This window comes from Saccostrea echinata, unplaced genomic scaffold (genome assembly GCF_033153115.1).
Source record: "Saccostrea echinata isolate AGI-Se365-2 ecotype Australia unplaced genomic scaffold, CSIRO_AGI_Sech_v1 ptg000054l, whole genome shotgun sequence".
NCBI classification, from domain to species: domain Eukaryota; kingdom Metazoa; phylum Mollusca; class Bivalvia; order Ostreida; family Ostreidae; genus Saccostrea; species Saccostrea echinata.
Window position 1 is genome coordinate 63,399,275 of NW_026889803.1, and position 25,618 is coordinate 63,424,892.

General features: G+C 31.6%; 3 protein-coding genes across 3 annotated transcripts; 2 read left to right on the plus strand and 1 right to left on the minus strand.

Moving 5' to 3' along the window:
- The first annotated feature begins 3,659 nt into the window (after nucleotides 1–3,659).
- LOC133171716 (uncharacterized) lies at nucleotides 3,660–4,673 on the plus strand. The gene has a single exon (XM_061306504.1). The coding sequence runs from the start codon at nucleotides 3,693–3,695 to the stop codon at nucleotides 4,671–4,673; it is 981 nt and encodes a 326-aa protein (XP_061162488.1). The 5' UTR covers nucleotides 3,660–3,692.
- A 5,650-nt stretch (nucleotides 4,674–10,323) lies between these two features.
- On the minus strand, nucleotides 10,324–15,416 carry LOC133205815 (exonuclease V-like). The gene is made up of 4 exons (XM_061341698.1): nucleotides 15,324–15,416; nucleotides 12,090–12,241; nucleotides 11,643–11,948; nucleotides 10,324–11,140 (listed from the first exon to the last, which is right to left on the minus strand). Exons 2-4 carry the CDS (start codon nucleotides 12,187–12,189, stop codon nucleotides 10,383–10,385), a joined length of 1,164 nt encoding a protein of 387 aa, XP_061197682.1. The 5' UTR covers nucleotides 12,190–12,241; nucleotides 15,324–15,416; the 3' UTR covers nucleotides 10,324–10,382.
- Nucleotides 15,417–15,682: 266 nt separating this feature from the next.
- Nucleotides 15,683–23,547, plus strand: LOC133205495 (MATH and LRR domain-containing protein PFE0570w-like). The gene is made up of 2 exons (XM_061341324.1): nucleotides 15,683–16,037; nucleotides 22,439–23,547. Exons 1-2 carry the CDS (start codon nucleotides 15,848–15,850, stop codon nucleotides 23,095–23,097), a joined length of 849 nt encoding a protein of 282 aa, XP_061197308.1. The 5' UTR covers nucleotides 15,683–15,847; the 3' UTR covers nucleotides 23,098–23,547.
- The last annotated feature ends 2,071 nt before the right edge of the window (nucleotides 23,548–25,618 follow it).

The following is a 25,618-nucleotide window of genomic DNA, read 5'->3' on the forward strand; positions in this document are numbered from 1 at the left end:
TTGATTTTACCTGCAATAGTTTGTTTCTGTTTTCCGTTGATTTATTTACATTAAAAATATGCAAAGCGTTTTTATAGTCCAAATATTTCTTTTTACATACATCACTAAACCAAGGTTTATCATCTCTTCTAGATTTATGCTTATTTTGTGAATTTTCACTTGTATATTGCTCCCGTTTTGTTTGACATTTTGGTAAAACAATTTCATTTATAACATTACACAGATTATTAACACAATTGTCTACTTCTTGTTGGTCTTTTAACTGACAATTTATTATGTTAATTAATGTTTCTGCATTATTACTTAGATCATAATTTATACTGTCTTTTTCGTCCTCGTTCCATCTTATATTTTTCCACTCTACTCTAAAGTGATTTGTTGACATGTCGTTACAAAAATATGTACTTTCATGAAGATTATTGCAATTGATTTTGAAAAATAGAGGCGAATGAGATTTAATGTCCTCCTAACTATATGTTGGTGACTGCACCGAATTTATGTTGGATATCAATGACTTATTCTTTTAATTTTTTTTTATAAGGAAAGTCTTGAATTCTGTTTTCTTGCCGGAAAAGTAGCTTATGATAAATGTCAGAAATGAAAAGTTGAATATTTTTAAAAATTCCGGAAATAAAATGCACCCAATATCATTCTCTCTTCATTTATGTGCCTATAAATATGAACAGTGACATAGAGATCCTTTGGGCTGGGTGTACGAAACAAAGTCTATTGTTGTAAAATACGTTGTATGATTGTATCAATACGCATGTCACTATAATAAATAATTTAATCACTTACTTATTCAAAAATTATTTCATTTCTTAAACATTAAGTCGATAAGTATAAAACTAAATCTTTTCGTTGAATTCAATTAAATTTCAAACAAAGAAACTGGGGGGATAAGCCGTGCCATATGCCTACATAACGATCGATAAAAAATCAATAAATTCATTTTACAAAAATTTCACTTTTTGTTGAATTAATGTAATGCTTATTACCATTTGCATATAAATTTGACAAAACCTGAATACTGTAACAGCGAAAATGATTCTGATTAACACAACAAAATGGCATCACGCTCAATTTTCACAGAAACTGACATAAATTGGATGATATAACTAAATTTTTTAAATAGAGTGGGTCATCGTACCATTTTTTTGAGAACGATTAATGAAAGGCAATGGAAAGATGTTGCTTTTTACACTTGCAAAAATTTGGTATGAAGACCCACTCTACATAAAAAAATTAAGTTAACTTATTTAAATTTTCACCGTGGTCTTAAAAAATTCTAAGTCCAAAAACGCTTGCTAAATATAGAGAACTGTATGCTATTTAAATAGACATGTATGTGTGCCTCCGTGGTCTAGTGGTTAGCGAGGAGCTCTTTAAAGGGACGTTTATTGAGGAAAGTGTTCGAGTGATGGTCTAATTTTTTGATTTTTTTTTTTTTTTTTGGTTTTAATTTTGTTTTACTTTATAAAATATGTCTATAGGAATAACATATTTTTCACTGGAAATAAAATATATAGATGTAGTAATGAACTTATTTACAGTAAATTTAAAATGTCGGATAAAAATTATAATAGATATTTGAATACTTTTATTCCCGTTTTTATTTATTTTAAATAAAAGCGCTTCTAGATCACCATTATCATTATATACGATGTTAACCTTTTTATAATATCTCCACAATAAGTGTAAACACTCAATATGCAGATTAATTAATAGAAGTCCTTGCCCATGTTAGACATTTGTGACAGTAAATGAAAGTCAACTGTTTAGCTTGTTTAGAATATAAATATCATTTTGAAAACTACGGTAAACATTAAAATGCTTAAGTAAATTCGAACAATTGAGAGATTTTTTCCAATAAATGTTCTTGCATAGCCGAAAAATGGGCGTGGGCACATGGCTCGTCTTATCCCCCCAGATTCTTTGTTTGATGGAAGTTGATACAGCATATTTTTAAAAAATTGTGAAAATGCAAAAATTGTGTATTTATGGTGCGTGAATTATATATATATATATATATAACTACAGTAGCTCATACAATGATTTTTTGGTGTTAGAAAGTAAGATCTGGTTTACATATACTTGTGGACAGAAACCCTCTTATCCGATAATAAACATGGGATCGACTGTTAGACTATTTTCATAAATTATTTTCTTAAAACGTATTTACAAAGCATATATCTAAAAAAGCACACCTTAAACAAACTTTAAATAAAATTTATACTTAAAGTTTGTTTTCATGATGTGAGCCCTCTCCCCAGATTTTTGTCTGTCTAATAAGAGGCGAGGGTCCCTGTGCACAGGCGGAATAAACTTACGGCAAAATAGAATAAACCGCAGAAAAATGATATTAATTTTCTTTTATTCATAACATTGTAAAATAATTTTTGAACTATTTTTCTAATTACATATATTAAGTTATTAGCCTACTCTTTCAGATATAATCTATGATATATCTGTCTTGTGGAAGTCAGAAGCACTACTTGTTAATGATCAGGGATTGCTATTTGCGTAAAACGCATTATGCAAAAACGATTAAATGGATTAAATTAAGTGCAACTCGGGTTGAAAACTTTATCTTATTAGATATGAATAAGTTTTCTGTAAATGGGGTTATACTGTCATGTATTATTTTAATGCATAAAATTTTATGAAGATGAATGTACATGTTGGAGAAAGATAAAAAAAAATGTAAATGTTGAAGAAGAAAAAAAATGATAAAGATAATTAAATAAGACAATTAATATTTACGCGGTGCTCAGTTTAGTAAACGTGTACTCTTATAGGATAGGATTTACAGTTTAATGTCTTTGTGAACGTTAATGCCGTTATAATGCACATTGGATAATGTCTTTCATTGTTAATTGACTTAATTCCGTTTATTATTTTTTATTTCAGACACTTGGTATGTGTGAGATGTGAGAAAAGGAATTCTGTTTCCTTGAAAACTACTATCCTATTCTATAGTCTTACATAAATGATCCTTTTTTGAAGCTGAGCACTTATAAACGTAAACACAACTGAGAGTATACTTACGTCGTTCAAAGAACAATTTATTGTAATTTAGAGAGATTTTCTAACCTCGCGTTATACTTGTTATGCATATTTAGTGTTAAATAAACATAAACTTGGTGTTAAGTGTAATATAACTGATTTATACCCTCTGTTGTCAACAAAGATGAAGCACATAAAACTAAGAACTTAAATCGATAAATCCATATGATAATCTATTCGGATTTAGAGTCATGTCAATAACATTTCATTGGGCGGGTAATGAGATTTCAACATTTCAATTGGTAACTCGGATTTAATGATTATCAAGCTAATCTTCTGCACTCAGAATAGGCCAAGTAAAATAAATACTTGGAAATAATGGACTTCTTTACAACAAATTACGACGTGAACCGAACATGTAACGTAAAATTTAATTTTTTTGAACTGACTCTACCCTGTTTTCAATCCTTTCAGGTTTGTTCTCTCCAAGTTTATTAATTTCTACACCTAGTAGTTTAATCAGTTTGGGTACTATTAAAGTTTACCCGATGTTCCACGCAAACATGGAGCTTAGCAGTGAAAATATGGACTAAAATAACATTTGTAGACTTTATTCTACCTGAACATTGAATGGAGACGTAAATTGTTGTGATAGTAACTTGTGATTTCTTACCGTAACGACAGAAATGAATATGAACAGTGTTGTCAATTCCTTGTACCAATTTGATGACACCATGAATAAACGAAAGACTATAGAAATAAAGCGAGTCATGAGAGGTGCTCTTAGCATGTCTCGAAGTACGGCAGGGGACAATACCTACCATATTAACAAATTCGCCAATAAAGGTCTTGAACAACAGATTAAGGTCCTAGACAAGGCAAAAATCCAATGTCGAAACGGAATTAACTCTAAAAAGCGAACAGCATTGAGAAAATGGTGTCTTGTTTTTGGTAAACAAAAATCTATGAACGATTCTATCAAAGATCTAAATGAAGTTTTAACGAAGGCAATCGAGGAGGGAGAGTTCCTTGAATCAAGAATGCAACCGGAAGAAGAGGAAAAGGAAGAAGACGAGACAGAAGAACCCGAGCCTGAACCAGAGCCAGAAATTAAAAGATCCGGAATGGATCCTAGTCAAATTCGTGCATTAATGATTAAGCAACAGAGAGGAGGGGTTGAAATTAAAACAAATGAACAAGGAATTACTTCTATGCTTTTACCAAAAATTGAATTTGGAAACACAAACATGAAATTGGAAGACGTGGAATTAGACCCAGAAACTCCCCAGCCCCGAGAGGACATATGGCCTCTTAAAGACACTACCTGGGTCAGTTCTTATATAAAGGGTCAGAGAGAAAAACACGACCAACTCTTTACTAAAAATATTTTGAAAAGCATACAGATCGGAATGACAAAAACGAACCCTTTGCACAGTTTCCGATTGAGAGCTAAACTTTCTGATGATCCAATGGAGTTATTAAGACACTTAACTTCAGCAAAGACCGCCCGTCCTACGACAAGAAATGAATTTAAACGTAATGCCCAAACTGCCGATGCTTTACATTCTCAGAGGGAGGTCCTAACGGCCCGATCTCAAACTCGAAAGGGCTCAGATGCTCAGACGAAACTTCCACCACTCATTCGCTCAAAGACAATGTTTCCCTGATCGCCCCTGTGTTCGTTATAAAGTATATCAGTTCATTGAAACATTGCAGACATTTTTGGAAACGTAGTCCAAATAAAATGCTTACATAAACATTTTTATATAAAAAATGGAATGAAAGCACTTCCAATTGGTCCTTCCAAAGTGGCGCTTTTTTTTAAAGAGTAGTACGAAAAAGTACTTAGTCTTTGCAAAACATTGCATACAATGTAATTCCAGTATATAAGGACAATTTCGGTCGAATCTCTGATGATTCGCGACATTTTTTTTTTCTTTTTCGGAATTTGGAATTTTGTATGCGAAATGTTTTTCCCTGGTAAAAAAAATGTGTTTAAAGATTGTTATTTTGTAGTTGTTGGTACGAATTATTGGTAAAACTTTTACAAATAAAAAACGTAAAGTAATTACATCGAATTGCAGTATTTTTTTCTTTATTGTTTCTTTATTACATGTATATGGCAACCTTTCGTACAAACTTAGAGTGGTATGGTCCGTACCTGCGTAATTTCGATGGAAAAAATACTGGAGACAAATTTCCCTTTTTAAAACCAAAGATATGATGATGGTGGTGATTTAAAAAATTAAATCTCAAATTTCATTCGAAAAGGAGAAATCAAGTTAATTAAATGTAGTTTGGTAAAGTTTGCAGCCTTAGTTACATGTATGTATCAAAACAAAGCTTATTCATTGGCATAACAGTGTATCAAAAACTAAATTCCACCATCAATAGAATCATAAACCGGATTCATGTGATGCAAAAACGTAGTCCTTTAGAAAGTTTTACATGTACATGTAATCGTCGGGAGGAGGTCCCTATCAGTCGTTTATTCATAGCCGTAAAATCTTTATTTCCCAGCATGCTCCTGTAATGTATACGATCTCAAAATATGTGTCATATTTTCTCGGTAAGATCATCTTTTAACACACCACATTCATAATTTTCGACTCAAATCATATGGCCCAGAATATGCAGAACTATGGACCATATCACTATAACCGTTCACTCCATTAAAGAAACTTGCCCACCACTGCTTTTCTAGTAATTTCTTTTTAACATTTTGAATGACTTAAAGAGGTTTGTAGCATCAGTAATATTTGGCAAAATACTCCAGTACATTCTTCTCTCTTCGATGGGAGCTAGGGGAAGTTACTTTTATATTGGTTTGTGTATACATATCTATCAGGCAAGAAATTGTATAATAATATATACCTTGATCAAACCGTTAATTTACAAAGTTTTCACGAAAAAATTGATAAACGTTTTCAAGAGCATTATGCTATTATTTATGGCAAGTGAATTTCTTAACAAAGGCAAAGTAAAAACAAGCTATATATAAAGAAGTAAAACGCACGGGCAATTTAAGGAAATGTGTCATTTGGCAATTCTAAATCTACTTATCCGGTTTAATAGTTTAATAAGTGATCAGACTCCTATGAGCTTAATGTCAAAATTTTATTTAGAACTAATATATAATATGGGTAACCAGGTGAGTTTATTAAAATGATTTATAGCTGACTTTTAAATCTAATAATATCACAATTAAAATAATTTGATCTTTTATCCGCTCCCAAATTTATCGTACAGCTTTCTAGTAGCATCTAAAATTGAGAACGGATAAAGGACCTGTTTTTGGTCATTTTCTCCGATTTACAAGTAAAAGAAAAGTTTACACAAATGTTGTCGAAGAAAATGTCAAGTATAACATGAAGCTTTTTTTAAATTTTAAAATACCACAGTGAACATATATCGAAAGATTATAAAATTGGTAAAGAGACTGAACACAATCGGAGTTATTTGATATCCTTGTGCTTTTCTCACATGCAGGAAGTGCATGTCATAACCCCCACCCCCATCCCCCGGTATTAAAAAGGAGGAAATGTATAAAATCTTACTTTTTTCTCCTTCTTAACGTTCAACATGCAGCTGAAAAAAATTTGATGCCACCAGTTGTTCACAGTACAACATAATGGATCATACACAAACTAATAACTGTATTGGAAACAAAGTTAACCTTTATTCAGGGTCTTTTTACCACGTCGTGTTTTACAAATTCGATTGACGGTAAAACATTGAAGCAAACTCTTGTTCATCTGTTTTCTGCTTTCCATGGATTTCCTCCTCTCTGTCGGCTAAAAGTGGATTACATTATTTATATAGTGATTGTATTAATTGTAATGTGCAAATAATTGTAACATTAGCAAATAAAATATGGTAATTTAGAAGTTCATGAATCTGTTATTTATTTATAAGTAGTTCTCTTTTTGATTAATTTCCATTTTTCTCCATGTCCGGATGTTTGGTATTATCCCTGGACAAGGAGAGAGAACTCTGAAATGTATGAATGTTTCACATTGTATCTGACTTACAATTTTTTCTGATATTTTTTATCATTATATTTGAGATAATTACCCCATATTTTTGTGTCCTTGGACAAGGAAAAAAAGTCAGAGAAATGTATGAACGTTTTACACTGTATCTGACTTGCACAATTTTGATGTTTCTATCCTTTCTACTAGTATTTGTAAATGATCTTCATATTCTTCTTTATGTTCCTGTTATTTATAAATGTATATCCATAGATTCTTCAATATACGGGGGTTTATCAATAAGTAATGCAATATACAGTATATCATAATAAATCCATACATGTAGGTATTAAATGTTATTTTTTTTCACAGTTGAAAAGTTCTGTGAAAGAGCTCCTAATCACAGAAAACCCCATGACTTCTCCGATTGTACTCGCAAAGAAATTCACTTTTAAAGTAAGCATGGTCACTACACTGAGCTGAAAACTGTTTATAAATGATTTTTGCAAAGAAGATGAAAATGACAGCGTATGTGAAAACTGGGCTTTTTACCGAATCACCGAAGAACTCGTATAAAAGATATGATTTTTATATGTGGAAAAAATAATTTTTAACGCTGTATAATTTTCAGATGGATTCAATAATTCAAAAGGAAAAAAGGGGAGTTAAAATATAACAGTCAAACTGGTCGATTGAAATTCATGGGGACACCAAAAAATATCAATGCTGTGTGCCACATGATATCCGAAAATGCTAGATTTACACTGAAAGACATTTTTAAGACACGAAACAAATCATCATCACCGCATTTTGTAGAATTCTGACAAAGGAAAAAAATATAACAATATTTCTATCAGATAGGTGCCCTATTTTCTTACAAATGCCATAGAGAAAACACGCGTTAAATGTGCCAACGGTCTATAATTTTTAAAAAAACAATGTTTTAACAAAATCGAAGATTTGATAAACTTGCATGATGGATGGCAAAACATAGGTGCACCTTTTATAGCCAAAAAATAAGATCAATAATAAAAATGTGAAATCAAAGAAAAAGGTGTCATTTTATTATGGTAAAGAGAAGCAAAGGCTCCAAACATATCTTATTAGCTTCCATGTATTTCAAAAGGTCCAGTAAATCCCGTATAAGACGGTGCGTACCTTATGTCTTCCTTAATTTGAAAGTAAGGAGAGAATAAAATAGATTACATGCTTTAGAATATACTGTTTAGCTGAAACATTGACTTTGTTTGTAAGGCTAATTGGTACAATTTCAGAGGAACTTGAATTTAATTCTACAACTGCTAATTCCAATTTATACTCAAGGTTCCCTTTTATTAGAAAGAAAAAAATCAAAATAATTTTTTTCAAAGTTACTAACAAAATTTGAATTAACATAACTACACTGGATTTTAGAACTTCGTAAAAATCCTTACAAAAATACATACATGTACATGTAGCAGGATCCAGAAAAAAAAAATTTTTCCAGGCCTCTGTCTTTACCTCTTACGAAAATAATCAAAAACAGTGGAGGAGAAACTTAAAAAGTACTGTGCTTAAAAATATTTGAGAAGTGGTTTAAGGGCATACGCAGCGTAGTTTGAACTTTATTGTCTTTTTCCCAGGAGTTGAAGACTTTCAAAACTTAAAGGAACTGTGTGCTACATTTTAATGTCTATATATGCTATTGTACACTTCTTCTAAAACAAGTTTGGATAAACAAAACATCTAGAATATATGTTTAGTAATTTTTATATATTTTTCTTTGATTAATACAAGAATTTTCATCAATTGATATCTTTTCAAAACCCCTGGTAATGCATGCTGATTTTTTGTATACGAACATCTTATGACACTATAATCTTAAGTTAAGAATATCTTGAAAAATTATCAGTAGGTAAGGTACGTTGCGTATGTCCTTAAACCAAATGTGGATACAAAAGAAAAATCTCTTAGTAAATTTTAACACTTCTAAAATCTTAAAACTTGTCCAAAATTAGCCAAATCAATACAACCATACGATTTTTCTGCACTTGATACTACCATTCCGCATAACACATTAAAAAAAGAGACAATTTTATACTGAAGAAAAGTGCTTCTTCATTAAAAATGAAATCGGAAATATAAATATCTGTGATAAGACATCCAATATGTTATTTTGTTAAAAAAGTTCCTGATTCTCCAACAAGTATTCTGAAGTAGATATTAAGACCATGCTGCAATTTCTGATCTTGTAGTCTTTGAGAACCAAATTGTTGGAATCCCATGGGTACTTATTCTGCAACTTTATTAATCAATCTGTTTTTCAATACTTTTGAAGAAAAATTTATTCAGAAACTACTAAATAAAAGAAGAGGTCTTTCGCTTTGATCTTCAATTTGACATTGAGATAGATTGATGAAAATCTATCAATGAACAAATTCATTTGCATACATACACTGATTTTGATTTGATGTATCCAACTGAACTCGAAATAAAAGACAGCATAGAGGATGACGCATCTGTTTCATATATCACTATATTTGTGGGTAATGCCGGAAAACTATCAATTAAACTTCATGATAGATGGAATGACTTACCAACTTAACTTTTGCAGTAATATACCATTACCACCTTCGTAAGGTGCATGTTTCTCATCAATTCGTTGCTTATAACCATGATTTGCTTACGATCAATTTCTAAAGCATGGCAGGCCACAAACAAATGAGTTGAGACTACAAGTATCAACAATTTCGTTTCAAGAATTTTGCAAAATATTTTGCCGTTACAATGACCTTGTTTGCAACAAGAGTAGCACTGGGCATTATAAACCCCTTTCTAGCCCATTCGTCGTATGAACCTTAGGACTTAAAACTTTTTTTATTTTTAATAAAGTCCAAAAAGCATTAGCACACGTTACACCAAACACTACACATTTGTTTACTGGGTTGGAGAACAACATGCGGTTTTTTTTTCCAGACCCAAGAATCAAACTGTTTGCCTGAGGCCCTTAGGCCGAGGGTCGGCACGACACATTCTGGCCGAGAACCTAGTCAGTTAATTAATTTTATTACGACGTATCTTGTGCTAGCTTCGATATGACAAGGTTTTTGTTTATCCACACTGTCGATTTAACTTGGTTAATTCCATAATGGTCGAACAACAACGAATGCAAATACGATATAGCTACATTGAGGAATATAGTTAACGGGGAAAAGTCATGATGTTGTGTTATGATGACGCTGACAGTTTTAAAACTCAGAATTTCATATCTCCGGGGGGAAAAATGAGGGAAAAAGGGTCAATCAAATTTCAAATTGATAACACTATGTACATAGTAAGACCCAAAAAATGCAAGAGTAAGCCACAGTACGTGAAATTAGATTTATTATATACACAAATGAATTAAAGATTGTGCGTCCCACAACTTTAAGTGCTGCTTCTATTTGCTTGCTTGTTTTTGAGTATACATTCTTCTGTCTTCCTTTTCCTCCAATCACAGATAGATTGAAAGTCACATCTCTGACATTTCCACGCGTCCTCTATCTCTACTCCCACTGCTTCTCGATTCCCTCTCCAGAACTGAAGGTACTGCTCATACAAGCGAGAAATCTCACTGACGTCATATTCTACTTCCACATGATTTATCGTCTGCTTTGATTTCTGGTGTACATATTCAATGAGTATTTGATTAATACAGGTTAGAGTTTGAATCTTATGAAAAATGAGGTCCATCAGATCATTGAGATTCTTAATGACCACGAACTGTTTCTCTGCATGTTCTTTGATAGGTTCTCCAAGTTCCTTGTGGAGGTCTATCCGTAATGAAGATGCTATGAAATCTTTTGAAACTCGTCCCTTCACTAGATCATCAAACAAAGTTTTATATAACATAACCTGAAAATTGTGTTGTTTTCTTTGGGCCTTGGAGGGTAAGCTGGAAGACTGGCGTGTTTTCAGTTCAACCATGTCAATGGTGTAATTGGAGGGATCGAATCGGAGTTCGTCAATTAGTCCCACCACAAAAATATTCCCTCCAAATGGATTCCCGAATACTGGCACTTCTCTCGCTATTTTGCCTCCGTTAAGAAAGGCGAGCAATGCCGAGTGCAGATTTAACAGTTTGATTGCCCATATATCCTCATTAGATTGTACTGCAACCTTAACTATATCGTGTGTCGCTAATTCTGGAAGGAGAAAAATGACAAGATTTAAGAATGCTTATTGAAAACAATAAAATTAATCCTCGCAATTATTTCATTCATTTAAATCGAGTTCTGTTGAACTTTCTAAAACTACATAAACTCAAATGCTTTGTTGAAATTTATTTTAAAACAACTTTTTTTCCCAAAAACTTTTAAACTCTGCACGTTCAGTTAAACAATTTTCAAAAAGGTAGTTTCAGTAATTGAGTGACTTCTCTGAACGTCAATCCAATAATTAGAAAAACCACGGCACGTGTTACGAATGTTAAATTGTAAGAGCCTTTGTGTCTACAAGACAGTGGTTCAATTTGTTTCTAATGAAGGACGCCCGAGTGAAAATTTCATATTTGTGTAAGTACACATTGAAAGCTACTTCCACAACAAGAAACTGCGAATATTGTTTAGTTTATATCACATTTTTAAATCATTTTGCCAGATTTATTACTGCTGGGTTTCGGATCTTTCTACTCTGATACAGTGATACCTCTTGCCAAGTCAGTTCCAGCCGTCATAACCGGATTCTCCTCAGCTATGGTGGGTATTGTAAATGTGTAATACAGCTGTTGTTCACACCAATTCTGTCTTGTAAAATCAGTTACCCATAAATATCCAGGACGAAATTTCCCCAGAGGTGACGGACATGTATCATTATCGGTGTCTAAGTTGCTGTCTAAAATATTAGCCACGACTGTAGTCGGTGCCCGTTCCTCGTTTCTCTTGTCACCTGACGCGGTAGAACTGGATCCTTTCTCATCTGATATCCCAGAATGTTTGACTTCACTGGTATTTTCTGTTTTATGACAAAACAGTATAAGTATTACTATAGCCCATTTTAATGGGAAGTTACTTGTATAAATCTACCTATACTTTAATTGGATCAAGTTCAGGACTTATATCTACATGTACCTGTACTATAGAAAGAAGAGCTTACCAGTTGTGTTTTTGTTTGTCGGATAATCCCCCCATTCGGAGAACATCTCCTCCAAAACGTTTTCTTCAAGGATGAATGCCTCCAGGGATGGAGAGCCCATGTCTTTTTCTGGTCTATGTCAAATACATGTACTTCGTTTTCAAAATATATACCTGTATTAAAAAGAAATTTTTTATATCATCAATGTGATTTTTGTGGCCGCTTTAAAGCCCTAAATTTAAAACTAAACAAAAGTTCCTTGGCCTAGATTCATGATTTATTCTTTTTAATTAAAAAATTACATTTATTTAACAGAACCAACCAGCAGATAAGACATTATATCTTGTTTTATTGAATCTATTTATGAATTTCATAAATTATTCTACAAATCCTACCACTTAAAAAAATAACAACACCCCCCCCCCCTTTCCGGCCGTCTTCTCTTCTTTTATAGATCAACCCGCCAAACTTTGAAGAATGTATAAATACAACGAACAAAGTCTATGAATCCACAATTATATATTACCAATCTGCTGTCCTTAAAAAAGGACTCCAGTATCATACATGGTCCGTATGTAAGTGTTTCTATCAAAAATCTAAAGAAAAACTTTAAAGTAATATTGAACAGTTGTATAGTAAAAAAGAAAAGATTCCCTTTATCTTGAAATATGTTGAAAAACATTTTTCGTGGTGTAAAAAACTCACTCGAATTTCAAAAATAAGTTGCAATGATAAATATTAATAGCATGACCTTAATTTCAAATACTGATCAAGGCATCTATAAGATTACAATGTAGCCTTGATCATTAATCTCAGAATTAAAAAAATCATCCGTGTATCATAACAGATGTAAACATTTTATAATATCGACAGGAATCTGGACACACACACACCCCAAAAAAAACATCATCCTTTTAAGGTAGTATGGGATACCTCCACGTTATGACGTATTTCCGTTTGAAGTATTGTTTTGATTTGCACGAGTGCTTATTATCGGGTCAAAATTTGTAGATACACCGTTGAAAAGAACACTCTGAAGCCTATTTCAATGCAAGTTCTCACAAGTCAGCATTTTAAGTAAAAACAGACAAAAAAATCGCAAGTATATAAATTTACTTATAATTGTACAACGGACATTTAAAAAAGCAAACCCCTGTAAAAGGTAGTATCAACATTGCTGCTTTTGAACACTTTTAAGCAAAAGCTGTATTTCAATTGTTTGAGTAACTGTACAGCACCTTGTGTGCGGTGAGGCATGGATAAGTGCGATTACTTCACTTTGTGCTGAATTATCACCAATCAATTATCACGTTAACCAGAGCTGGACTTTTTTGTTATTTAATTCAAGAAGTAACTGTTTGGTCACAAATCAGCCAGCTGTTGTATATAGTCCCAAAACGTTCAGATGAATGCAATTGCTCTGAACAAGACACGTCCTGGAAAGCGATTGTCCATGCATTGTTTTCAAAACCGCTCAAAGTTGAAAACTACAAAGTGCGATTTTTTTATGGTTGGGAAAAAATGCTCATCATTCCTAAAATAGCACCCAGGTTTTTTCAACCCTTGGAAAATAAAGAAGGATAACTCTTCTGCTCGGATCTTTTAATTCAAAAAATTTTAAATGCATTTTATATTTTCCATTTATATATATTTTTTCAATTTGTTTATTTCACTTTGCTAACATATTAAGATACATTCTTAATGTAGACTTTCATGAAATGTTATCCGTCTGTTTTCAAGAAATAAAGTTTTCCCAGTTTTTTACGCTTATTTTTTGTTGAAAATTAAACAAATACTAAGACATATTTCTTGTCATTTTTGTTTTTATAAACACTTTATATTAGCAAACGCCTGCCTATAATATTAAGCTTATGAAAAAAGAATTATGCAAGAAAAAAAATCGTTTTTGTATTTCTCATTAAAATAATAAAAAAATTATTAAAATTACACTTTAATATACTGAAAGGTGGGGGTATTTCAAATCCTTCTAATTTGGGTACATAAATATGTAGGAGAAGTTTCGTTTGGTATCCCATACCACCTTAATATCCCTTCTTAACTGCGGGATATAAATATTCTACGTCACCATATACTATACACGATAAAAATTATGATAAACATGATGACTTCAACTTTTCTATCGTCAACTTCCCTAACTTATGTTGCAATATACCCTTATCACCTGCATATGAGGTTTATATCTCCCAGTTGATTCGATACGCAAGAGCATGCTCCACGTATGAACAATTTCTAAACCGAGGCAAGTTATTGACAAACAAGTTGATGAAACAAGGATATTAACAGTCTCGTTTGAAGTCATCATTTCGCAAATTCTATGGTCGATACAATGGCCTTGCCAACAAATACAATTTATCATTAAGTCGAATGCTGACTGACGTTTTTCATACTTATTGTTAGGCCATTATTTAAACACTGAATTTCTTCGGATTTTTCCGTTTGCCCGATCATGACAATGAGCACAAGGCAGGTGTGACCAGTAGACAGCGGATGCCTACTCCTTCATGGCACCTGATCCCATCTCTGATGTTTTTAGAGGTCCGTTTCTGCTCTGCTCCCGATTTGTATTGTTCCAACTTTTGGAACATAGAAATCACAAAATTTTACCAAAATCAACAACATAAAAACTTTCGACTTTTCAACTTTATATTAACAACTATTCCCCACGATAAATTAAAGTCCAGACAGTCTGACTTTCTGACATCGTTGACAGCTGCTTTTTCAATAAAAAATGGAACTCGAAAATTTACTTACCTTGTTATTGGTCATTTGCAAAGTTACTTTGTTAATAAACAATCTGATTGTACACACAAGTACTCTGAAGTTGACATTAAAAAGATGCTCAAGTTTCTGACTGACAATATCTATGTGGTTTTTAGAGACCAGGATCTTCCAACAATCTATTGGAATTCCCACGGGTATCAAACTTTAATCTATAGCGCTTTATGTTGTCTGTGTTGCACCATGCCATGGCAATATAGGAACGGTAGAAAATAGTCAGAAAACGTTTGAAGGTTTAAAATATTTACAGGTAAGACACGAAGGATATAAAGTGAGAAAAATGAGCGTGACGCCACAAAGAGCGATAACTCTTAAGAATGTGAAAGTCGTCTATTCATGGGTGCTCCATATGGCATATGATTTATAATTTCATTGATCATTTAGGATTTTTTTTTTTTTAAATTGTGCTTGCAGTCACTGTTTCACATTTTCTTGAAACAAAGAGTGATTTCTTACCTTACTTGCTTGGATCAGAGCTAAACATAAGCATCATCATGAATGCTTTAGGCCTAAATTCGTTATAAAAGCGGGCTTTGTTTGTCGGGTGCTTTTCATAGGCTCAGTAAAGAAATGATACAATAACTACCAATTAGTGAACGTAATTTAAATAAATATAATAACAATTATAGAATTCATTGCAAATGCTGCGGTCATTTTATTTTAAATAATATATGTTCTAACCTAATCAAATTTCCTTTAAATAGCCTAACCCTCGAGTGAATTGTGGGATATGTCCTGGTAACCAAAATATCCTACCACAACTTCCGCTGGATATTTTGTGCATTTTTTCCCCTTAATAGAAAAGTATCTATTTCACACTTTACATAATTACATTCAAAACGATATAATTCTAAGGGATGATAGTCTGTAAGCACTAGTGAATTTGTACAGAAGATGATCGTATTTCTATATCACGCGGATGCATAGTTTACATTGTTTGCGTTAAGCGGTCAATAAGCCTCAAGGAATTTTCAGAGGAAATGGATAATAAACAAACTTCAAAGAAATCTAAAAAGAGTGTGACATCAAACGATAAAAATAATAACAAAAATGGCAGTAAGAAGAAAAAGAAAAACAGAAAATCAGCAAATAAATCGGACAATAAAGACAGTGACCAGAGCCCAGATACCTTGGAAGTCGAGGGACTTGGTGCCTTGGATAACACGCAAGGTAACTTTCAGGTCTTCAACCATGCTTGTAACACGTGTTCGGTATATCTGTTATTTGAGTAGAATATTTGCTACTTTGCATTTTATGACTTTTTATTTTTGCATCATATGAAATTAAGGAACTCAATTAATTAGTCACTTGTACAGGCACCTTGTAGCCACTCACCATGACCCAGAATAGGACTAACACATATATGCAGTAGGGCTTGGCATTGGCTAGAGATTTCATATTGCGATATACTGCGATCTTTCTAAATATATTGCAATATGTATTGCAATATTTTCAACGGAAATTAAGATGGCATTTTCTTATTTTAAAAACTTCTGTTTCATGCAGAATGTACATAACTATGAAAAATTACCAAGAAAAAATATCTTGTTGATTTAATTACAGTTAGGCATCAAAATACACCCACTACTACAGCTTTTGTCTTACTGTAATGTTTGGCATGATTGCAAATGTTTCCGACAACTTTTACTTTATATTTTGTTAAAAAAAATCTGAGTCCAAGCATTTTGCCAGAATAACGGTACTTCAAAATCCTATTGCAATACAATATTTTTTGTCATCGCACTGCAATATACCAGAATATTGGTATTATTGCCTAGCCTTAATATGCAGTGTACTAGCACCTATCTATAGCTATATGTGGATTGACGCTGAACCATATTTGCCATAATGAGCATCCTCCCCTGATATTAACGACAGTATAATACAACAAATAAGCATCACCTGTAATTTATATATTTTTCAATTACCATGTTAGGAAGGACTCCGAAGGAGAACATTTTCATTGCACATTTCCTCAAGAAAAACATTTTCCTTAACTGTACACATTACTAAATATGTTTTACTACCAACCATCCCTAAAATGCATCATAAATTACTGAACAGTATTAATAAACATTTTCTGCACATGTTAATAATTAATCACCCCTTGTACAACTTTTGAAGTGATCTGATCTTCAGACCTGTAACTACATATCATTCATTCTTACCTGCTAGATCATACAGGAGATGTTAATCATCATGTCTACTTTTATGGAAAATGCATATTTTTCAGTGACTTTTGTTTTAATAAGGATTGCAGATAACTTCTGAAAATTATGTTACCCAGTTAACCTCTGGAATACCTGAAATGTTAGTTAACAAAGTATTAAATATCTAATTGAAATTCATGAAATTGATCCTAAGCATCTTTTACTCATGAACAGTTTTCTGTTTCAGTAATAGATGCTGATGTAAATTGTTCTTAAAATTCATTAATAGATGATTAAAATATTTGACAGTTACCAACATGTTACCAACAAAATATATGAAAGATAAATTTTACATTCTGTTAATAGGCTGAAAAAATGACTAAGGATTTGAATGTTAGTTCTTCAATGTAACTCTTCAGTAGCTCTAGATTCCTGTGCACTTTGACATTTTAGTTTGATAAAATAAACAGGAATACATGCATGTGTGTGTCTTTTCAGCTTCATTTTTGAAAAGTTATGTTCTGGATTTCAAACTAGCATTGCATGTATGACATCTATTAACAAAGCTAGATAAAGGATGTACCAGTTAATTAACATGATTAATGACCACTGTTTATTTGTCTCACTAGATATCAAATACATGAGTTTTAAATCAGAATTACTAGAATAAGATGTATGCCAGATTAATTTCAGACACACTGTCTTCAAATTTTACAATTCAATTACAATGCTATTGATAAAAAGGAGTTGTTTAGACAGAGGTGCAAGCCATCAGTTTGCTGTCTAGCTAGTATTTTAATATTTTATTCTGACTCGCTATCAATTCCACATTTAGTACTTTTACAATATAAATTTTGGTTTGAAAAATTGGTACTAAAATTATTTTGAATATCACAGGGAAAAGTGGCTTACATGATATTCATGTGATTATCTTTTTATTTGAAAATTATGTGAAAATCATGTAAAAATTATATAAACATTTATTCATGCAAATATCATGTGAATAAGTTTGTATGATATTCACATAATTTTTTTTAGAACTTGCATTTGAAGTTTTTTTGCACGATTTTTATGCAATATGCTCTACATGTAAAATTTATATGAAAGTTAGGTCAAAATGGCTTGAAGTTTTCACATAAATTTCACATGTCTTGTTTTTTGTCTCTTTTTCATGCAAATAATTCTCATGATATTCATGTGAATTTCATATTAAATTTATGTAAGCCACTTTTGCATGTGTATGTTAATGTTTAAATTTCAAAACAGTTGGAATCCTCATGGAAGAAAAATTTATCATTGCATGGTTTTTAAGTAAATCCTCTATAAATATTAAGTGATTGTAATAAGGTGGGAATATTGAATGCCCATTTGCACTTTGTTTTGTTTGTTTATTTTTAATTTTCCAGTTAAAATTTGTGCTGGATGTTATAATTGAAAACACTTTAACCTTCTCTTTCAAGTCTTTATTATTATTATTATTTATTTATTTATTTATTTCATTTATTTATTTATTTATTTATTTATTTATTTTTTTATTTATTTATTTATTTATTTTTTTTACATATATTGACCTAAGTTTAGAAAAGCCTTTATCACAAAGTAATCAAAATTTTCTCAACAAAGAATTAAGATCTCCATATTGAGATAACAGATTTGCATTAGTTTGGGATATTGTTACAGCTGTAACATTACTTCTGTATAAGGTAAATAAAGAATTGAAATCATGGCTCAAGTTAGAAGAAAAAATGTGTCAGTCAATCCACTAATTTCAAACTGAGAAAGAAAATTTGAGATAAATATTTACTGCATTCTCTAAAACTTGATTTCATCCTAAACATTATTTTTATTTTGTTGAATTCTCTTTTGTATTATACTATAGAGTTGCAAAGCTGCTTCCAATGTAATTCAAGAGGTTTAGCTGTATTCACAATAAGAGGAACAAAACACACATGAATCTCTTCTTTTGACTATCAAATAGGTTTTCTATTCTGTATAGGTAAAAAAATAAGACTTATTAAGCAGAAAATCTTATTAAATGTTATAGAATAGGATATTTTCTTCCAGAATTGAATTGTATTGAATTATTTTTCCAGATCAGAGACCACAATTGAATTCTCACAATGTGGTAAAACACTTGTAGTGAAATAAATGTCCCTTATTTAAATTACCATGAAATGACATTATGGACTTTCCTGAGAATTTCACACAAACTAATTCCTAGTGCCATTTATATCTTCTTTTTTTTTTAATTTAATTGAATCACCATTTGTAAAGATTTTGTAAGATATACATGTATATGATAAACAGATTTTTAATGTATGATATCTAGCTATTGTGGGAGAGAAAATTGAAATAAAATTTGATAATTATGAATCTAAAATGTGGATATAATCATTCCTTGGCCAGTTAAAAAAATTTGGATATTATATATATATAAGTCTTTGCAATGATGTAGGTCTGGTCATGAAAATTTACTTGGCTACTATAATTAGTCTAGAAAACACACACAATGATAATTATATCAATACACACAGAAGAACCTTGATTTCTTTTATCACATTACTTAAAGCATAAATAAAGTGCTTCAGATAGCCAGATGCTTTGATTTATGAAGCTGTCAAGGTATCACTGTTTTATCCTCTGTGTCTGCTCCAGTACTGTGTATGAGGAGGCAGAGTCATGGATAGTATATTATTATTGTAACTTATTAAATTGAAATCTGGTTCTAAATGATTTGGTTCATTCTTCTCCAATGATTCTAAGCATTATTGATAGAAAAAGATGTTCTTTAAAATAACTACAGTTAATGCCAGTCATCAGTATCTGACTTGTGTCAATTGTAAAACAATACTAAAAAAAACCTTGCTGTCTTGTGGAGAGGCTATAAACACTGCAGTATAGAGGTGACTACTTGAATAGATGACTGATATAGGAACTTATCAAGAGACTCCTCACAGCAGGTGATTATAACTGTGTCATGACAATGCAGAATAGTTGTTTAGACAGATCTTTATTTTATGAATGGAATTTGAGCTGTAAAGATTTAAAATTTTTAGTTATAGTCATTCATTTGTACTTTAAGTTACACTGTAGTTAAAAAAAAATGTGTAGACCCAATTCCATTCCTGAACTACATGTACCTAAAATCATTCATTTTTGATTTGAAGCTTTATGTAAGATTCTGAACCATGTACAGTTAGTAAATTCATGATATCTTAATATTTCATCGTTTATATTTCTGTTATCTGAACATACAAGTTAAGTAAAGTTAAGTAAGATAAAAGGAAATTTGCTGTAACAGCAACTTAAACTTTGACCAACATTTCAGACACCCTTAGAATTCAATAAGAACATTGTGTTCATATATCTAGCATTAAAGCAGATTTTTTAAAGTTCAGATTAGACTGAGGTTTGTATAAATCTGTTTTTACAGACTAAACTTATTAGAGCAGATTTACATTTTGGCTGGATTAGACTTTTAGCCTGATTTAATCATCCAGACACATCTTTTAAATGGGTGGTTAAAAATTTACATAGTGTTTAAAGAGGGTAAATTTCTTATCAAAACCCCTGCCGCTTTCATGGCACTTGGATGAAAAAAAGAGTTGATTGAATTAAACCACACGTAATCCCCCACCTTGCCATTCTATTTCCATAAAAAATTGAACTTAACACAGGAGTCAGTGCTTAAGCAAATATATATAGGTTTTTATTTCGTTGGCTCCACAGTTCTTATTTTGTCTGACTTTTTTTTGACACGAATCAATACAGTTTGAAAGGGCAAAGAAGCTATATTCCAAGAAAAGACGACCTTCAAGGCTATAGCAACGGACCCCAAACGCTAGGGTATATATTGGTCTATGATGTTCATGAAATCTAAGACATAAAATCAGTAAATAGTGATCTTTTATTACATTTTTATGCTCCTAAAACCTAGATCTGAAAATGATTTTTATCACTGTCTATATTTTAGCAGTAGCATGAATACTATTTGAGGGAGGCTTTATTCTGTTAAGCTCAAGGCTTTTTGGCAAGGTAAATCATATCTAGATGCCAAAGATCAAATACAGGGACTGTTTAGGGCTGAGCGCATTTTATTTCACACATAAAACACAAATTATGTAAGATTTCTAATTGAATGATACTAATTCGAATATATTAAACAGGGGAGAAAATATGTCTCTACTATTTTTATATAAATGTACAATGTACACGTACGTTGCTGACAAACGGCGGGGAATGTATATCGTTTATTCGAAATGTCCATTACATGTCCAACATATCACGTCTTCAGGTCTTGAATAACAAAATTCATTTTTTTGTTTTTAGCAAATGCACAATATTCTGAAACAAGAGAAAGATATATACGAATAATTAATGAGGTTGTTACAAATTCTTGACGTGTTTGTCAAACTTAATCTGGATATCAGTATATTATTATATAGTGTTTGCAGTAAATATTTACTTGATCATACATATCCTGAATCTACGTTTTCCGATTGAATTTGTTATATGTAAGCTGTATTTAGTGTATGGAGTATGGCTTTATAGGCTATTTAAACTGTTGACGTGATTTATGATAACGCACATGTAATAATTTATTGGGGAAAGTTAAACGTAAACATACAGAATATCTCTTGCTTATATTTTTGATAAAGTGTAATAATGTTAAGGCGTTCTTTTGTTAGCAAGAAAAATTAAATTTCACTTTTGAGTATCTTAAAATTATTACAAGAGATATTTAAAAAAAAAATATAAAGTAAGTATGTCAGGAAACGACACTGTATTCTGAAATTTTTTTTTTTTTTTTTTTTTTTTGTAATTTCTTACGAATCAGAAAATCCTGATCACAAATAAGACAAAAGATAACGTAAAAACTACTTGAAAGATTATACATTTGAAAGATCTGGGAAAGTTAAAGTTTGTTAGCATCTCCGATCATTTTCTAATTTTTGCAGCACCGAGTGAGTACGATTTTATCTCTCGTTGGAGGATTTTCAAAACCTTGAACAAAGAATAGTGTTTTCTAACTAATGGAGCAAACTTGTTTTTTGTTTTTTTTTAATTAAATCACATTCTCCCTTAAAGCTTCAGCTTGAAAATAAATTTATAGTTCCCAAACTTTATCTCCTTCTTGAATTAAAAAATGTCTTGAATTATTTTTGATTTAAAGGTTGAGTTGGTTTTTCTGCTCTGTACAGAGTTATATTGATATTATCTTTATTGTCACAATTAACGTGTACTTTACACCAATAATGCACATTAATACGACTTAATTATGTAGATTTTAAACTATTGACTATTAGATGACTTTGATGGTCTGATTAGAGCGATATCAATGTGTTAACATTAATTCCTCAGACAAGATGACAGGATGAAAAACTACAATTATAAATCCTTAATTATTTTCCTGGCTTGTAGGTGTAGACTCAGATTCATCACTTGCCTACCAAGAAAGCTCTAAGCGCGGCTCAGAACCTCTTGAAAATGCTACTCAAAACAGACTGGAAAATACCTCAACTGCAGTGGAAGTCGAGGCCAAGAAAACGACACATCTGGAGATCAGTGTTGCCGCCATCTCCATAAAACCTTCCAGATCACAAGATTCGCTCAGAGAACCCCCAGTAAAGGAAACATCATCGACAATGATCACAAGGCAAAGAAGTATCATCGCCAAAAATAATAAATACAAAACAAATATAAACACTACGTTGAAAGCGGGATATCAATTTGGTGCTAAATCTCTTCCAAGAAATTCGTCCTGTGTTAATCTTCCAGCCAGTAAGAACGAGAGTCTACGATGGGACAATCCGGCTGACGGATCAGATGAGGAGGACGAGAGAATTAGGTTATACAAAATAAACAGAAGAAAAAGATATTTAGCAGCAGCTCAGGCAAAAGGCCTAGGATGGGCAGCAAATTACAAGAACGGAACACCAGTAAATGAAGACTCAGGGATAGACGCCAAGGACTCCCGAACAGCTGCCAGGAATGATAACCACGTGATGTCAGACTTTGGCCCAATAAAAAGCCTTGCGCCAGCAGCATCAAATTCTGGCCTCGCTATGGTGGAATGTTGATGATGTCTTTGTTTTATATTTTAATTTATTGGTAATTATTTTAATTATTATACAGAATGTAAATATTTATTCATTTACATTGTACATGTATATGTTATTTTGTACTATTTATTCATTAATAATTATTTTCTGATGCAGAAAGAACTTTGAGACAAGTTGTATATGCAATCAAGAATTCTTTTTTAAACTTCCAAACTAGATACTAGTAAATCCTACTCAAATTGGTCAAATCTATGATAATAGTGCTATTTGTTTATGAGCCCACTCATGCGTTCTTTGAATCATTGTTTTATTCATTAACTATTACATGTTCTACTAGTCAGCTGTATTGTAATGTACTTTATTATGTAGTAAGATGTATTCTTTTTACTACACAGCATAATTTCTTGTTTCATGCCCACTCTGCATTGATGCATTGAATCATTAATGATAAACATGCCTTTACTAAAATTTTGTATTGTTTCTACATGGATACTCAAGGTTTTGATCGATGGGTGAAATTTTTGACCTGGACAAGTATTATACTAGAAGTATAGAGTCATCTCCCACAAAAATTCTACAAGCATTGTGCAGAAAAAATACATACATTTATCCAAAGAGCAGCAATTTTTTTGTTCAGTTTTTTCATATTATTTGGCTTAATTTTAAATGGGAATGAACATTTTAGAAACGTTTGTAACTTACTTTTTGTAAGACTAAACTTTGTCTCCACCTTTTATAATCCCAAGTTTAATTTTGCTTCAGTTAGTTGCTAATTAGTAATTATTTACGTTTTCTATTTTCTGCTCTTGATCTGTTTTGTTTGGTTAATGTCATTCTCACCATAAATTTTTGCTGTTTTATGATAGTAAAAATAAAATTCTGCTTTAGAATTCTAAGCTTATATGATTTAATAAATGAATTCAACATTAAAGTTTTGTTCTCAAATGGTCAATTTATTTTAAGCTTTGCAATAGCAAGAGTGAATAATTATATGTAGATAATGTAAAAAAAAAAGTTTACAATAATGAAGTTGAATTTGTACTGAAGAAAAATTTATATAGTAGGGCCAGAGTAAATTTCAAAAAATGAATTATTAAGTAAGATCATAATGACCTTGGTGAGTTTTGTGATCTGCAGATTGTTTGTCCTTACTTGTCTAAAATACTAGTGTAATTTAATAAAATTGTATCCCCTTTATAAGCCGACTTGTTACCTCACCTGAGCTGAAAGCTCATTTTTTTCAGCGATTTAGACATTTTTTTTCACCCTTCCCTTGCATTCATCTAATATTTATGCCAGATTATTTCAAATATTCATTTCTTATATAACATATGAAGTCATAGGTGTATGAAGATGTTTTACTGTGTAATAGATTATTTATTAATTACATATTGTTACCTGTGGGCTTAACGGAGAGTATACAAAATAAACAAACAAAATTTACAAAAACAAATAAAGAAAAACAAAGAAAAGGGGGAGGGGTAGCTGCTGGATCCGCCTTAGCTAATAGTATCAAGACAAGAATTCAATTTTAAAATCACTTATGAAAATAAACTTTCGAAGACGTTTTTCTTTTCTTTCTGCATCTCGATTACAACCATTTAAAAACGTATATTGATTTGGATAAATTTCTGGTTTTCGCGAGATGAAAACTTTAATTTGGTATGAAAGATGACAACTTCTTGATATGAGATTCAGTTCATTTCAACTGAACAAAAATATATCTGGTAAAAAGAATATATGTGCCTCTTTAGTATTTAGGAAGAAATATTAAAAAAAATATACTGGAATTTTCAGTATCTGACTGTTCTAGATTTACCGCCCACCAATCGTTAGTTTCCATAACTTTCCATATATTGTCATGTCAATTTTTTGACATTTTTATAGTTCAATTGTGTTAAATACGGAATCACGAACGGAAACGTATCAAATACGAGCTGACTAATGTTTGAATTTTTCACAGTACTTACTTCAAGTATGGAAGTTCTAAGTTGAGGTGTGAGGCATAAAAAGGAAACGTCAAGAATTGCACGATACTGTGTTCGAGTTTAAGATCAACAAATTACAACTGTAGAAAATCAGAAATACAATTTTCAGTCAAACGAATTGTGAATTGACACGTCTGGAATTTTTAACACGTTCACCCTCCATATTTTGAAGCCACAATGTTTTGCGGAAGACGTCGATTCTCAAGAAATCCGCCTGTTTCTCAAAGTAAAATTTGCCAACAAAGAAATTGACGCCATAAACATTAGTAATATTATTAATTACAAAAGGGTCCAGTCTTTTATCCCACCATATTTCAAGTTTATATCCACACCTTGTATATCTTTCATTGACTATTACTTCCAAACCTTTTAATTGCAAAGCAACTCTAAAGTGCCTAGATATCGAACTCTAAAAAATAATCTTGAACCTACCTGTTCATGTTCTTCTTCACCCTTCAGCTATAGTCCTGCTAGAAACGACATTACTGGTGACGTGAATATAGTTTACAATGAGGACCTTAAATCACTAATTTTAAAAGTGCAAAAATTTA